At 35.6% G+C, this 17559-nt stretch overlaps 1 protein-coding gene across 3 annotated transcripts in view; it reads right to left on the bottom strand.

Annotated features, from left to right (window-relative positions):
* Nucleotides 1–17559, bottom strand: part of LOC137232168 (E3 SUMO-protein ligase ZNF451) — an 86798-nt gene that overhangs the window by 34242 nt on the left and 34997 nt on the right. For all 3 annotated transcript variants that reach the window (XM_067753519.1, XM_067753517.1, XM_067753518.1), the window contains 5 exons: nt 14711–14822; nt 11116–11266; nt 9832–9958; nt 3142–3295; nt 2501–2648 (listed from right to left, as the gene is read on the bottom strand). In XM_067753519.1, the coding sequence (XP_067609620.1) occupies nt 2501–2648; nt 3142–3295; nt 9832–9958; nt 11116–11266; nt 14711–14822 (692 nt within the window). The remainder of the gene's footprint in view (nt 1–2500; nt 2649–3141; nt 3296–9831; nt 9959–11115; nt 11267–14710; nt 14823–17559) is intronic.

The following is a 17559-nucleotide window of genomic DNA, read 5'->3' as shown; positions in this document are numbered from 1 at the left end:
GGGACACGGGTTCAAGCCCTGGTCCAGGAAGATCCCACATGCCGCGGAGAACTAAGCCCTTGCACCACAACTATTGAGCCTGCGCTCTAGAGCCCGCGTGCCACAACTACTGAAGCCTGCGTGCCTAGAGCCCATGCTCTGCAACAGGAGAAGCCACGACAATGAGAAGCCTGTGCACCTCAATGAAGAGTAGCCCCCGCTTGCGGCAACTAGAGAAAGCCTGCGTGCAGCAACGAAGACCCAACAGAGCCAAAAATAAATAAAATAAATTTTAAAAAATAAAGTTGCAGATGATATAATAATATTCTATCTACCTGACCATTACCTACACTTATCTGTTTCTAATCCATATACCAAAGGGTAAAACTAGAATCAAAAATTTTTTTAAAAATTCAGACAAATTTTAGACAAGTACAAACTATATCAAATGCACTGATAGGAACGTCATGAGACAAGCAAGTAATTAACTTCTCTGTGGTAATTAAACAATACAGAGGAGCACTACAGTGAGACTCTCAACAACCCTGTACCTATTCTTTAAGAATGAACTGATTTTACGTTAGGAAAATGCCATGCCCATGGTTGCTTTTATACTAAAGAAAGTGTCCAACATCATTGTTCATTAGGGAAATCCAGATTAAAACCACAGTGAGACTCTCAAAAGGACAACTAAAATGAAATAGACTGGCAACAGCAAACCTTGGCAAGGATGTGGAGGAAATGGAACTCTCACACCTGGCTGGTAGGAATGTGTACCAGTGCAAACACTTTGGGAAAATGTCTAGTAGTGTCTTATAAAATTAAATACACATACTCTTCGATCCCGCAATTCCACTCCTAGATATTCATCCAAGAGAAATGAAACCTATGTCTATAAAAGGCTTGTATAAAATGTACATAGCAGCTTTATTCACACTAGCTAAAAACTGTCCATCAACATAAGAATGAATAAACAAATTGTGCTGTATTCATACAAGAGAATACTTCTCACAAATAAAAAGGAACAATGTACTAAACAATATGGATGAATCTTACAGATATTATGACAAACACAAAAGAGTGCATACTCTATATGATTCCATTTACATAAAGTCCTAGAGGAGATAAAACCAACGTAAGGTGGAAAAAGTATCAGAATAGACTGCCTGAGGGTGAGAGGGTGGGAAGTGACCAGGAAGGGAACAATGGAACTTTCCATGGAGAGGTAACATAGGATGGTAAAAGTGTGGGTTAACAGATGTATCCAGTAGTCAAAATCATAAAGGTTAAGATTTGTATACTTCAATAAATCGAAATTGTATCTCAGAAACAAAGAACTGTAAAAAATAATTAAGGGTAGTAAGGAGCATACAGATATATAAATAAAAGAAGAATGGCAGTGTTGATAATTATTAAAACTGGGTGACAGGTAAATGGAGGTTCATTATACTATTCAGCTGACTTTCATACAGTTGAAATTTTCCATTAAAAAAATTAGGAATAAAAATAAAGGGCAGAACCAGGATTTGAACTCATAAAATATAAGTCAGAACCAGGACTGTTAACATCAATAATTATACTGAGTGTATACAGAGTGATTATACTCCACTGCCTCTGTTTTTTGAGAACATATTTTACTTGAAGGTTTGTGAAAACAACTGTTCTACTTAAACAAATGCAATTGTATCATTTAGTAGTGTGATACAATTTTAATGCATTTTAAAGAAATAATGGGGGAAAAAAGACCTAAGAGACACAGCATCTAAATGTAAAGTACAGACTTTGAATTATGATTCCAACAAACCAAATGTAAAAAACATCATGAAGTAATCGGAGAAATTTGATAACTGACTAGGTGTTTGATGATATTTAAAAAAATAGTTTTTTAAAGTGTGATAATGGTATTAGTTATTTTTCTTTAAAAAAAAGAGTGCTTATCATTCAGAGATATATATTGAAGTATTTACAGATAAAATGACAAGATTTGCTTCAAAATAAGAACTTCTGGGGATGAGAGTATAAATAAAACACGACTGTCATGTGTTGATAACTACTGAAGCCTCGTGAAAGGTACACTGGGGTTCATTATACGATTCTCCTTACTTTTGTATAGTGCTTGATAATTTCCATTGTAAAGACAAAAAAGCATACTTGATTGTTTGACAAATTTGGCCTTTCACTGACATGTAATTTTTCTCTTGTTTGTGATACTTTCCATGCTGGTTGACTCAAAGCCAAGGTTCTATCATAACCCTCTCCTCCTCCAGGCACAACCCTCAACAGCACATGCAGAACTTAGAACTGTTAGCTTGTTTTATGTTCACAGCAACATCAATATATCCACTTTTCTCACACCTCTCACTTCTTTCATTATGCTAAGTTTGGGTAATGTCCAGGCAAATATACACTCTCATTTTAGAAGGAGAGAAACATGGAATAGAAAAGTATTTGTTGAGTCCTCTGGCTGTTGTGGAGCTTATTGGGCGGGAATCTTACAGCCCAAGACTAGCCCCTTACAAACCTGAAATGGGCAGTGAGCTCCATGTGGGAACGCAGTGTCTGGTGGCAGGCCACACACTTAACTTGAAATGGAACATCTTTGCACAGAGAGATCAAAAGTTTCTTTGCAAAAGATGGAAATGATATTGGCTGTGCCATTCCCTTGTCATCTGAAAGACAAAATGAACTATGACTTGCAAAGATCTGAGTAGAGTGACCCGGCCTTCCTCCCCTTTGCCTTTCTCAACATCAGGTGACGTAAGTAAAAGAAGATGGTTATTTATGTGATAAAAATCTAAGAGAAGTCGTTTTCTAGCCTCAATTAAGTGCAGTGGATGCTGAACTCATGCTCAAGTTAAAATCTGAATCTTAAATGCAGAGAAATACCCAACTTCCCAATGGATATATACAAAAACATTATCCTGCATAAATGTTTTCTTCCCAAGTTTCTTTTCATTCCTCAAAGTAAACCTTACTCTTAGGTGCAAATAAATAATGAGAATCTTTTTTGAAAAATAAAAAATGAGATAAAAACCTTTTGCTTTCATGGTTCTCAAAACTAATGTGAAGATAAGTTACCTCAAGAATTATCTGAGAAGTATGGTAAATCAGCAAAGGTTAAAGTAGTTTAATAATTTTCAGCGGAAGAGAGTATTAACATACCACCCAGTTTAAAACTCTGATGGAAATGATTCTTTCCAGACATATGCTTCAAACACTCATCCTTGCTGCTAAAAAGAAGGAAGCAATTTGGACACGCAAAACACTGAATAATCTGAGGAAGAAGGTTGTTTTTATGTCCATCATCTGCAGCTTCCTAAAATATAAGGCAAAGCTTTATTATAGACAACTAAAATCAATATTCAATTTCTTAAATCAACTTTCAAAATTTCCTATTTATTTGGAATATTTTGTATCAGTTTTTAACATGAAAACTTTTCTTCCCTGAGTGTGAACTGTGGATTTTTTTGTCATAAATGAGGTCCCATATATGAAATTTTAAATTATTTCCTTAAAAACAAATTATTACCATCTTTCTATGACAATAAACATACATTTGCTTTCTATACATTTTTCTTTTTATATATACATCTATATGCAATATTATATAAATGCATAAATGTTTTCATATCACATATACTTTTTCTTATGTTTTGCTTTGTTCACTCTACTCTGCAATATAACCTATGTTTACAAATACGTATTCTTCTATAAATTTCTCCATACAAAAATAAATACACAGAGGGAATTGCCATTGTTTTATCAAATATTGTCATCTTACAGATTCTTCTGCCTCTTAGTTTTCTTATTCCACAATAACTAATGGAAATCCCTAAAAATCAACTGGTGTCGCTCTAATTTATTCTTCTTAATGGCTACAAACTACTCCATGGTGTGATGTGGATCTACTGAGATTTAGTCAACTATTCATTTCCAGGCTTTTTTTTTTTTTTTGCCACTGTAAACAATGGTTTTGTAAATATTGTTGACTATATATCCTCATTAAATAGTGCTTTTCTCTCATTACCAAGATTGGCCGCATTGGGTTAAAAGGTTCATTATTTGAATATTAAAAGATATTGTGTAACTGCTCCTCAAAAAGGCTCTACAAATTCCGATTCCCTAGCACTGAGTGAGCCTGGCACAATAGCTATTACAGATCTTATTGTCATGTCTGCAGTCTTACAGATGTGTGTTATGTTAATTTGCCTTTCCTGTCTACTAGTGAGTGTGAGCATTTATTCATACAATTCTGTGCATTGCTTATTCCATTCCAGCCTCATGTTTTGATTGTTTTTGCTTTTTCCCCTCTGGTCAACTTGTATCCATTCTCTGTTATCAAAACTAACTCTGTCTCATCCTCTATTTTTCAAATATTCTTCATCAAACATCTATTAATTTAGTATATGGTCACCTTAAAATTCTGATACAAACAGGTATGTCTTTTCTAGGGTCCAGGTTTCCAAACTTGGCTAAGAGTCTCCTCTATCCCCAAATTGGAAATATTTTTAAGTGTATATTTATATGTATATGTATAACTGTATGTGTGCTGTGTATAAATATAATGTAACTTCTTGTTAATGGTCTTTAGAATAATAGCCTTAAAAGTTGCATTGTGTCTTCTTAAATTTACTATCATTAACATTAGGGATATCAAAATAGTTTGTGTAGTTGCTTATGAAATGCAACAGGAGGAGTGATAGGAAATTTACATTTATACTGAGTATATGTCAAGCACCACCTTACGGTTCAAATGTGCTTTTCCACTTAATCCTTACAATAACCCCGTGAAGTACTATTTTCATTATTTACAAATAAGAAAACTTAAGTTTACATAAGTCAACAAAATTATCACTCCCCTCCAAGTTGTACCCTCAGAAGAGACAAAGCTACCATTCACACCCAGCTTTATAGCTGTGGTGGTAAATCCTGTGCTCTTTCCACTACTCCTCACCCTATTTTATTTTGGTGACAGCCATGCAGAAGATAACACCCAGTATGACACTTTGCATTCCAATTAGAAGGTTCCAAATAAGAGCACTAAAAGCATTTACTACCAACCAATTTGTACAAATGACCCCTACCTGAAGAACTCTAATAAGCTTTAGTTCAACTGTGAGTTATAAGTGGATTCAAAATAAGCTTGTTTAAACTGTTTGCTCAATAGAACAAAAACTGTGATTCTACATAAAATTTTATTGGAATATACCTATTGCAAAAGTATAGCATATTTGCAAATAACTTCTACAAACCAGGGGAAGGAATGGGAAATAGGGTATCTGGGAAGTACTCAATTCCTTTTTACCATTATATTTCCAGTTATATTAAATCAAAACACACCATACAAATATGTATACATTAAAAAAAGTATAACCATAATAAGATACCACTTCATAGGTACCCACTAGGATGGCTATTTTAAAAGACAGATAATAAGTGTTGGCAAGGATGTGAAGAAACTGGAACATTGTTGGTGGGAAAGTAAGCTGGTACACTGTGATGGGTAACAATTTGGCAGTTCTTCAAAAACTTAAAGATGATAACCATGTGGCCCAACAATTAACTCATTAGAGAAGTGAAAAAGTATGACCACACAAAGACTTGTACATTTGTTTATATCAGCATTATTCACAACAGTCAAAAAGTGAAAACAACCCAAGTGTCCACCAACTGAACTGATAAACAGAAAGTGGCATACGTCCATACAATGGAATATTACTTGGCAATAAAAAGGATGAAGTACTGACATATGTCACAACATGGATAAGCCTTGAAAACATCACGGTAAGTGAAAGAATCTTGTCACAGAAGGCCACATATTGTAGGATTCCATTTAATGAAATGTCTGGAAAAGGCAAAACCCACAGAGACAGAAAGTAGTGTACTAGTTGCCTCAGGCTGGGGAGGGGGAAGAGTCACCTTCAATGACAGAATGGCCCTAGGAACAGAATGAGAGAGAGTTGTAATGCCCACCGAGACCGACAAGTGACAATGAGGCACCCTGGGGCTTACGATACATCCTCCACCATCCCCACCGGCACCAAAAGGGAGAAAAGCAGGAAGTTACGCAGTGACAGACCCACTGGACAGTCTTTTTTTTTTTTGGTCATCCTGCGAGGCATGTGTGATCTGACTAGGGATTGAACCCATGCCCCCTGCAGTGGAAGCACGGAGTCTTAACTGCTGGACCACAAGGGAAGTCCCTGGATAGCTTGAATGTCAGAAAACACTAGACACTTGCTACTCAAAGTATGACTCAAAGACCAGCAGCACTGCCATCACCTAGAAGCTTGTTAGAAATCTTGAATCTAAGGCCCCACATCAGATCTACTGAGTCAGAACCTGCATTTTAACAAGATTCCCAAGTGATTTGTGTGCACTTTGAAGTTTGAGAGGCATGAGTCTAGACAGAAGAAACTGGAGATAAAAAGAAAACGGAAGGGCAGCAAGGCAAACAATGCAAATTGTGGACAGTTTCACAATTTCATTGAAGAACGTCATCTTTATGAAACAGAATTCACAGGCATGCAATCTTCTAGCGACCTCTTCTGGCTCATTTAAGATACGTAATGACTGGTTCCTTCCGAGTCCTTGTGACAGACACGCCAAAGAATAAGCAATAGGAGCTTTTATTAAAAACTATATGTCAGGCCATAAGTGCTTTATATTGTATTATGTTTTCTCTCAACAATCTTGTATGTAAGTATAACAATTCCACTTTAGAGATGAAGAACCAAGCTCACAGATGTGCTGTAACTTGGTGAGAACACATAGCTAATAAAAGTAACTGGAATCCAGGTCTGTCTGACACCAAAGCCTTTGCTCTGTTTTACCAGATTGCTTCCCAGAAGGCTGAATATCATAAATTTACTTCCCAGAGAGACGGCAAAAGGGAGGGCAAAACAGCATAGGATGAGTGATTCCCAGAAAAAAAAGGAAACAAATTAATGAAATTTGGGAAAACACAAATGAGAGTATTAATTAATTTTAAGGTTAAAATATCTATTCAGATTTACTGAAGAAAAAAGATGAATATGCTTACAGCATGGAATAGAAAAACATGCCCTGAAAGAACTCCAGTTCTGAAAAAGGTGGAATACTAGTGACCCACTGCAAACACTAAAAAACTATGGAATGTAGTTGCACCCTTTTCCTTTCTCTCCCCAAACCTGTGTCAGGGCACTAGACAGCCCTATCATTTCTTTCTTTAATGTGTCTTTTGGATCCACTTTAAGGTCTTTATTTTAAATGTCATTACCTAAGTAAACTCTTTTCTCATCTCAAAGCTAAGTTACTGCTGAAGTCACCTAAACTGGTCTCCTTGTCCACATCTTTGAATCCACCCTGAACACTGGTGCCATTCTAATACCACCCATCTCTTTGGTGTCCCTAAAAAAGGAGAAGGAATTTGGTTCTAGAATTTAAAGTCCCTCTAGCTCTGAAGATATAACAATTATTTTCATCATGTCACGTCCTGTGATAGTGCCAGTATCTTGCCAATATCAAGTTTAAATTTTGTGCCTTTATAGTCAAGTTATTATTGTACTTGTGTTGGGAGTCCCCAGGTCCATCCCCAGGCTTGGTGGTTGGCTAGGACTCACAGGACTTGGTGTACAGTTGTACTCATGACTATGATTTATTACAGCAAAAGGATACAAAGGGGGAAAAGCACACTGGGCAAGGTCCAGAGGAAACCAGGTGTAAGATTCCAAGGGTCCTCTCCCAGCGGAGACACACAGACACACCTAATTTCCACAAGGAAATTAGGTGTTCGGCATAAACCACACTGTCTGCACCAACAGTTCACACACAAAGGGCCACTCATCAGAGATTCATAGGGACCCGCCAAATCTAAGTTCCTAGACAACAGCCCAGTGCCAACCTTGCAAGCAAGTCCGTCTAAGGACAGAAGTCTCAGGCCTGCTATGTCACCTGCTCTCTGCACTCTACCTATTCCCATATTTGCTACTCTGTGTAGGCTCTTGTTCAAACCTTCCTGTGATTACACCACTTGTCCTTTCCATCTATCCAAACCCAAGCCTGGAGGACCACTTCTCCTCTGCAGTGCTCTGTCAGCTTCTTCTGCTACTCCTCTCCCCTTCCCCTGAACTCCTATTTCACCTAATGATGTACCATTGCAGCTTATTCATTCTAGAGCACATGGATTCCTCTCGTACTACGGTGACTCATCAGGGTTGAACAAGACACAGGCTCCCCAAAACTAATGACTAAGTATACAACGAACTCAGCGTTAATAGGCGCATCTATCCTGGGAACACTCTCCAGCACCAGAACAGGGGTCAGTCAACCACAGAACTCAACCAGAGACACCTGGGAGTGCAAGTCTTCATTTTCTGTGTGAACCTCTACAGAATCCAAGTTACTACCCACATGAATTTTCAAGTATAGGGCTAGAGATTAGCAAATTCTGAAAACATGGTTTAAAGAAAAACCCTAGTTCTCTCTGGACATTAGCATTTTACTACTTCAAAACCTAATATTTACTCAGCAAATACATCATGTATGGATCTCACAGGTTTCTAGCTACAAGGATATTTAATGTGTTATTGTTTTTAATAACAGAAAAATGTAAACAATTAATACATCTAATAGGAAATTAAATGAACTATAATATATTCATACAGAATGCCATTCATTGATTTTAAATGTACATACTGATTCAACATATATTTAAACATTTATGTTTACAACACACTGCTTTTCTTAATTATGAAAAAATTTACATACTTTATCCTATGTAAAAATATTTACATAGGAAGAAAAAGCAGAAATATATACATAAAAATGTTAACAATGCTTATCTCTATAAGTGAAATTAAGAGCGATTTCTTAAAAGAAAGAAAAATACCATATGATATCACTTATATGTGGAATCCAAAATACAACAGAAATTAACACATCTACAAAACAGAAACAGAATCACAGACACAGACAGTAGACTTGTGGTTGCCAAGGGGGAGGGGAAATGGAGGAGGAAAGGACTGGGAGTTTGGGGTTAGCAGAGGCAAACTATTATATATAGAATGGATAAACAACAAGGTCCTATTGTATAGCACAGGGAACTATATTCAGTATCCTATGATAAACCACAATGGAAAAGAATATAAAAAAGAATGTATATTTATGTATAACTAAATCACTTTGCTGTACAGCAGAAATTAACACAACATTGTAAATCAACTATACTTCAATAAATTTTTTTAAAAAGTGATTTCTTATTTTCCTTTTGTTAGTATTTTAAAATTTTTCCACAGTGAACATATTGCACAATTAACATTTTGTAATTTTAACTAGTGAGATATCTAATATCAAGTGTGGGAAACACTTATTACAGAGTTCTTCATTACATTGAATTTGCTAATATCATGAATCAATCTTATATCCCTTGAGATTTAACACTTAATGTGGGTGTTAAATACCAGCCTTTTAAATACCAGATCTATTTCTTAATACCAGCATTAATAAAGGAATCATTATTTACTACGTGGCTCCAACAATTCAACCAGCAGTGAACGGCAGCACACTTAAGAATAATGTTCTGGTTATCATGTGACTAACTCACAGAACATCTTGAACAAAGTAAGTTATTTTCATAGAGCAACTCCATAAAAATGATATTCTTTAAGACTGCTGGCTTTCAGCTATCAGGGTTACCTGCCCATGATAACTTAATGTTCCAAGTAATTTTATTCCCCATAGACAATCATAATTTTGATCTTTATGTGCATCACTGTTGAATGCAACCTTAAGAACAGCAAGAAAACACCTATATCCCATTCCACGGTTCTCTAGAAAAAGAATACCTACTCTTAGCTTAGGATATGCTCTTACCTTAGCAAAAAGGTGATCCCTATATTGTTGTTGAGTAACAAAATTTTTATAACATACTACACAAGCAAAAGAACTGATGAAAGGTCCATGCAGTGTAATTGTTGGATCACATGGAGAGTGATCAAACCTACTCAGCAAAAGAGAGGTAACATTAGAAAATCTGACATTCTAGGGGCAGAACTATGTTGCTTCATTTGTTAAGCTAGACACACACACACATTCAGGACTTTACACTTTTTCTACTGAAATATTAAGGTTCTTTATATTCAAGAAATATCAAGTGGTTCCCATATGCCATGCAATCTCTTCAAACAGTGACCAACAGCTTTATGTTTCATAAAAGTACTCAAGATCCAATAAAATGGATTTAAGCATGTCTTGCCAAACTGGTAAACTTCCAGTTTGAAAACTGTACAGCCATCATCTGTTCCTTCCTGCTTTATTTACCATAAAACTCACAAATAATTGTAAATGAACCACTGGAATAATAATCTCATGTCAAGATTTCTGGCTCACACCTATTTCCTAAAAATGGCTTTTAATCCTTTTAAAATGTCATTTTAACCATTTAACAAATTTGTGTCATTTAAAACTGCCTCAGAGACTTTTTAAAAATACTTAGAATACAGTTATCTGTAGAATGCTGAAGCCCCTCCAGAAGGCTCTAAGAGTAAGGTAAGGCGTAAGTAGGGTGAGACATCTGGAAAAGAGAAGGCTTAGAGCTCCAAACTCTCAATTCCCATCTTTAAACTATGAGAAGGGGAGACTGAAGATAAGACTATTTAATGCTTTTAATATTGCCTTCCCTTGATATTTACTTTCTCAAGCTCTACTATTCAAAAATTCAGTAAATTAATAAGATGGATTTCATAAATAGAATATTTATTGTTAACTTTGGTACATTTGGTTTGCCTTTAGCATTTATTTTGTAATGCCATACTAGCTTTCTTTAGGCTAGCCCAAATATCTGTTAAGTGCTTTGTGTCTCTTCAAATTTACTAAATGCTGGATTTTCTAATGGACTGCATTTCTCTAAAACTGATCCAAATGCATATCAATGCAAAAAGTCTGGTCAGAATTTTATGAGACATATTAGGATTGAATATCACTAAAATAATCTGATTTCAAGCATTCTAGGAAGGCTAAGAAATGTACATTAGAAAAAATTATATCATAATAGCACAGAACAATGAGTTTGGAATATAAAGCTATAATCACAATGGCAGAGGTGCATCACGCTTTCATTTCATCTTCAGCATCCACTATTCTGAATATCACACTTACCTTTTCAAATGTCCTAAGAGAAGGTGCCCATTATCGAACTGCTTGTTACAGTGCATTATGGGACATGAAATTGGCTTCCCAGACACTCGTATTTGGCCTCCTCTTCGGAACGAACCTTTTGTTCCAGAATTAATTGTGCCTGTTTTGAGTCCTGCATCATTGGAATATAAATTCTTAAGTTTCTATTTCAGATACTTGTCCTTTGGACTGGTAATCAGAATCATGAAAAAACAATGAAAAACATGTGCAGCATCAACTGGGTGATCCTACTTGTAATTAGGTGTTTACAAACTTTCTTATAAAAGGTACAACAACCTACAAGTAAATAGCTATTTGGGACAAGGGAAGCCGTTAACATCCTCAAGTAACATTATCTGAGGAAAAAAACAGTTCCCTTAAGTTCAACAGCCAGGAAACATCAAAGATGGAATATATTAGAAAACCAGTTGCTCTACAGAACCCCTATTCCTGCCTCCCTTCTTTTCATTTATGCAAGTTGGCAAAGATTTTTTCTTCTAATTCTTATTTTCTCTTTTAACTATCTTAAACACATCGTAAGGTTTAGTTATATTATAGAGGATCTGGGTTCTATGAACATTATGTCAAACAATGCAACTGGGAGGGTGGGAAGGAGTGAAGAGGACAGAGAGACAAGGAGAATGCCTTAATTATCCCTTTATCCTGGTCCATTCTTCATCCCTTTTCTTTCTTTATAATCTTGGTCTTAACAGTCACATAACTTTCTAGACTTAGCCAAATTTTCTTCCCAGGCAAACTCCCAATACATGTTACACAATGAAAAATTTAGAGTTATGCTGTATAAACAAAGAATTGTAAAAACTGCCAGGAGGATTCTAATATATACTCTAGATAGTTTGGTTATTATCTTTTACTATTATTTCTTATAAATTGTTTCACTCAAATACCTTAAATATTTCATACAACAAAAAGCTGCGTATTTATCTTTATGGCAATTTCTACGAAGCCCCTAAGCATTTAACTAGAATAAATGTTATTCCTTTAACATCATCTAGTTAAGATCCCCAAATGGTTATATATGTTGAAAGTTTCCATGCTTTTCTGCTGTTAATGGGGGAAATGCCTCTATTAAATGCTGCCAAAATGCTTATAAATGTGTTCTACCAATAAACAACGACTAACATAGCATTAATCATATTAAAAGAGGCATTAACAACAATATACTTTTTTATCTTTAATTTTTTAATGCAGTCAGAATTATAATAATTTTTATTTCCTGTCCATCCACATTCCAGGTGTTGCCTATTAAAACCTTTATTTAGCCAAACAGAGGTTCTGGATAAAAATCAAAGTGGAGAAAACAAGCCGGAAAGAAAATAAGCTTTATCTATGGAAAGGCAAAATACAGAGAGATTTAAACAGCTCTTTCCCTTAAATAGTACAGTGTTGTTTTTAAATTACTAAGTAATCAAATGTGTGGAAACTGGCCTAACTATAAAAGTCTATAAAAGATGGATTTCCAGTTTGAGTAATTATAAAGTATTCAAACTACTTCTAATCAAAGAACTGAATTATAATGGTTGGATACTTTGGAACAGATTGAACAAGTCCCTTAATGCTATTGAGAAGCAGAATCTCACTTTTTATAATTTGACGAGAACAATGCCATCTCTATTCTCCCCAGCTCTCCTCTCCTCAAAGATCTCAGCATTCTCTGAAGCCCATGTATGGAACTGCACCACACCAAGTATAGCCCAATGCTAAGGCAGCTGTGCTAGCAAAAGACCCCAGACTTCAGTGTTACGGAGTGGCAGGGACCAAGTAAAAAGATAAAACCATCACATAAAAAGAGCATAACTAAAGACCTTAACTCAAGGCACAAGCTTATCAGCCACCAATGAACCAGATGTCACCTGAAGTGATATACTGATACAATATCACATCTTGCAAAGAATCCTAAAGACACAGCTAAGTGACTCATTAGTTCCCAGAAATATATAAACAGATGCTCATGAATTCAATTTACAATGAATTAAAATATTCTGACAATCTGGAGGCCAGGGATTAGGCCTAAAGGGACATATTACTGGCCCAGCAATCATTCTAGACAAGACTTGTAAGTGTTAGATTCACATGAGATGAACGATTTTTACAAGAGATCTTGTAGATTGAGCCTTGTAGTTCTAGCCCATTTTCCTACCAAAATCACATAGGAATCTTCCCAAATCTACAGATGCCCTAGAATTATCTCTAGTGGTGAGGCCCAGATACGTGTATTTAAGACTCCCAGGTGATTCTGATGCAGCTAAGGACCATAATTTCTAAGTATTTTTTCTAAAGTAGGTCTGGAATGCCAAACAATTCTTTTCTTTAGTTGAATGACAGTCACATTTGGTACCCGAGTTCTAGGCTTCTTTTCTGTGTTCATATGCAAATCCTACAGCCCACTCTTGTATAATATTCAACCAACACTTATTGGACATCTCTATGCTGAGCCTTCTTTTTAGGCACTGACACTAAAACGGATTAATAAGCCTTAGTCTCTGTCCCCACGGAGCATATAAATCTGGTAAAATTATCAATGCAACATAACAGGGTAGAAACTATTTGAGAGAAATGAATAAAGCACTGTGGGATCAAAGACAGCTGAACAACCAAACTTATGCCGACTAAATAAACCTAGCAACCTCTAGTATTGAATGTTATCTGTAGGGCTAACCCCACAGGCAATTAAGAAGAAAAAAAGAGGAAAGGGTATTTAAAAAGGAGGATGGGGCAAGGTGGGAGTTTGCCAGGCACAAACACATTGGGAGATAAGAAGAAAATACAGTTTCAGGGAGTGGCCAGGTGTTAAAATATCTACAAATTATTGGAATTATTTTAAAAGTTGCAATTTGATTCTATTCAAAGAAAAGCCCTCTGAAAACTACAGAATAAGATACCTAGGTTCAAAGTTGAGCACTGCATACATAGATATTTCTAAGACTTTTTGTAATTAAACTTTCTGCTGGATTGAATCCACAGCTAAGGTTTCTGTGGATATCCCAAGCCTTTAAGGGCTCAGTGGGTCTTCTACAAGACAAGCTAGAAAAGTTGCCATGGTGGCTCTTAAAAATTCTACCAAATTATCTGGTAGGAGGAAAACACTGCACAGTGACTCTTCCAAGAATTTCAGGTCTGCAAAGAGTTAGCAATGAAGAAGCTACCCACTGCTTTTGATAAGCCTCCCACATGGACATTTCCTTAACAAAATATCTACACAGGCTGCACTGACAAATAAAAAAGTAAATGCTAATCCTTTCCATCTCAGTTTAAATTCCACTTCCTTAGAGAAGCCTGACCTCAAGTAACCTGTTACACGCCCTCCCATAGAGGGTAATAACTAGAAGACATATGAATGAATAAATGATCAGCTCAAGGATTACTTATACTCAAAATACACTTTTGCCAAAGTAGGAAGACAATTGGTAAAGTAGGTCTTCTGTTAAGTATTACTGAACTAAATTTCAATACTTTATGTACTTATTAGCAACTGAATAAAACAGACACAATGTTTTAAGGCTTTAGGGAAGCTTGGTAATCTTATGTTCCACTCTGATCTCTAAAGAATACCTACCTGGCATTTTTAACCATTGGTCCACACACAGTCTCGCTGCTTCTGTATCAGAATGTCCTCGAATAAATTCCAATTCTTGTAACCCATGAGCATGTTGAAAATCTACTTTTTCCTAAAGATATTAAGAAAAAACTCAATTAACCTATGGTTACTAATCCGGTTTCCTTAAGAAAATGATTTTGTCACAACAGCGATCAGAAAATATTGATTATCCTTTATTCCTGTAACTCCACACCTAGAACTCTATCTTAAAGAGGTAAGTCAAACCAAAGGTTCATGCTCTAAGATGTTGATCCCAATGTCATCTACATTTGCACAAAGTTTGCAACAAATTAATCTCCAACAATAGGGTACATTTAAGTAAATTATGGTGTGTACATTTCATGAAAGTCATTAGAAACACTAACAAAACTTTTTCATTGAAGCAGAAATATACTTTTGATATCAAGTGGGTCACCAAATAGTATTAAACAAATAAGGCCAAATATAAACAAAGATTATTTCAAGCTATATGTAACTCTATCTGCAGAGAGGGAAAAGGCAGAAAATAAATATGATGAACGTCAATGGCTATCTCTGGAATGGAAATATGAATGATTATTTTCATCTTTAACCTTTTATACATTTTCCTTCAAATTTTCCATATATAGTCTTAAGTATACAGAAGCCTATTAAATATTTGTTCAGTGAATAGTATAAGAGCAGACACACATTAGTACTTAAAATGTGCCAGCATAAAGCATCTATTGCATCTAGATCAAAGGCTGGCAAACTTTTTCCATAAAAGACCACAGTGTAAATATTTTAGGCTTTGCAGCCCATACAGTCTCTTTTGCAACTACTCAACTCTGCTGCTGCAGCATGAAAGCAGCCATAGATAATATGTAAACAAATGGGCATGGCTATGTTCCAATAAAATTTTATTTATAAAAACAGGCAGTGGGCCAGTGCCAACCACTAAACTAGATGCTTTAGACTGTTACAGTCTCTAAATCTTTCTAGTTACGTTATTAATAAAGCTATTTGCATACTCTAATCATGCTGTATTTAACAAGTAACACTTATTAACCACTTACCACGTGCCAGGCATTGTCTAAAAGCATCTTAGATCTAATTCTCACAATAACTCTATGAGATTGGTACTATTATTGTTCCCATTTTATGATGGGAAAACTGAGGCACATGAAGGTCAAATAAATTGCACAAGGATAAATAACAATGCCAGGATTTAAACTCTCGTTCTCCAACCTGATTCTAGAATCCATTCACTTAACCAGTACAGTAAGTCCCCTACACACGAACCTTCAAGATGAGAGCTTTCAAAGATACGAATGTGTGTTTGCATGTCCAGTCAAGTAAGTTAGTTCACATGTCTGGCGTACATTGTCACATGTGTGCATACTCTACAACTGGTTGTGATTTTGTGTACTTTACTGTACAGTATTGTATAGAGTACGGTAGTACAGTATCTATATTTCAAGCCCAGGATCTCCTCCAGTCAGTAACTCTTCTTGCCTGTTCACTCGATGCCAGCCCCTGTATGCCAGCTGTTGTACTTTTCAAGGTGCTGTACTGTAAGATTTTAAATGTTTTCTTTATATTTTGTGTGTGTTTGTTTCTTACATATTATTTGTGTGAAAAGTATTATAAACCTATTACAGTACAGTACTATATAGCCGATTGTGTTAGTTGGGTATGTAGGCTAACTTTGTTGGACTTACAAACAAATTGGACTTATGAACACGCTCTCAGAATGGAACTCATTAATAAGTAGGGGACTTACTGTACAACATACTGTGTCTCAAAAAGGTTGTTAAAAAGAAATCACAAATCCACAAATGCTGGATTTGCAAGAAATAGACCAGAATATTGAATGACCTACTTATCACTATAACAGGATATTCTATCAGCAAGGGTACGTAGGGGGACAGGGAGATTCAAGATTTTACTCTGAAAAAAATCTTCTACACAACTTTGTTCTAAGTATGGCCATAGAATACTAATTTTCCAAAGATGTTAATATGCATTATATACATTTTTTAAAATTCTCTGTAATCAAATTTAGAACCATTGGTTTCAAAACAGAGTTCAAAAGGTCCCTTCTGTGTAGGACTTCCAAAACTTTGAAGTGCTAACACACGTGTGATTTTCCTTTCAGTGAATACACAGTATCCCAACTTGATAAGTCACCAAATTACTTTTTTGTTTCTCAAAGTGTATCCTATAGGATCAGTGCTCTGGATAACATGCCATGGGAAACAAAATTAGTTTATCCAAAGAAAGTAATATGGCAAGCCTCTGGTAGACTATAAAGACATTTTCTTACATACAAAATTAAACCATCTATCAGAAGAGTTCCCTACAAAAATCTTTAAAAAAAAAAACACCTTAAATTAAGTAAATATTTAATTAAGTAAATTTAACACCTTAAATTAAGTAAATTTAATTGAGATTAAATATTACTATATGCCAGCCAATAGCCTACTTATTTTAAACTACTGTCAGTAATTAAAAATAAGCAGGCTTTTTAAAAAGAAAGTTCTCTGGCATTTCTTACAATAGAATTTGAACTCTGTGGCCATACATAGTCAATGCTCAAAAAACATTTGCTGGCTAAAATCACCCCCAAATTAGTCACCCTTTTCCTGTCACCCAGCTATTTCCACACACCTTAGGGGTACATCCCTTCAGGCAAGTCATCTTAACTCCTGGAATATCAACAAGCAAAGCTGGTAACTGATCAACTAGTCAAGCACAACACATTATCTCTGAAAGTGATTTATCCAGTGAAGATTTTAACAAATTTTCTTTAAAACCTTTCCATCACAAAAGATGGACAATCCACTTTA

This window comes from Pseudorca crassidens, chromosome 10 (genome assembly GCF_039906515.1).
Source record: "Pseudorca crassidens isolate mPseCra1 chromosome 10, mPseCra1.hap1, whole genome shotgun sequence".
In the NCBI taxonomy this organism is placed as follows: Eukaryota; Metazoa; Chordata; class Mammalia; order Artiodactyla; family Delphinidae; genus Pseudorca; species Pseudorca crassidens.
The sequence above is the reverse complement of the archived record's forward strand: the minus strand, read 5'-3'. Positions and strand labels throughout refer to the sequence as shown.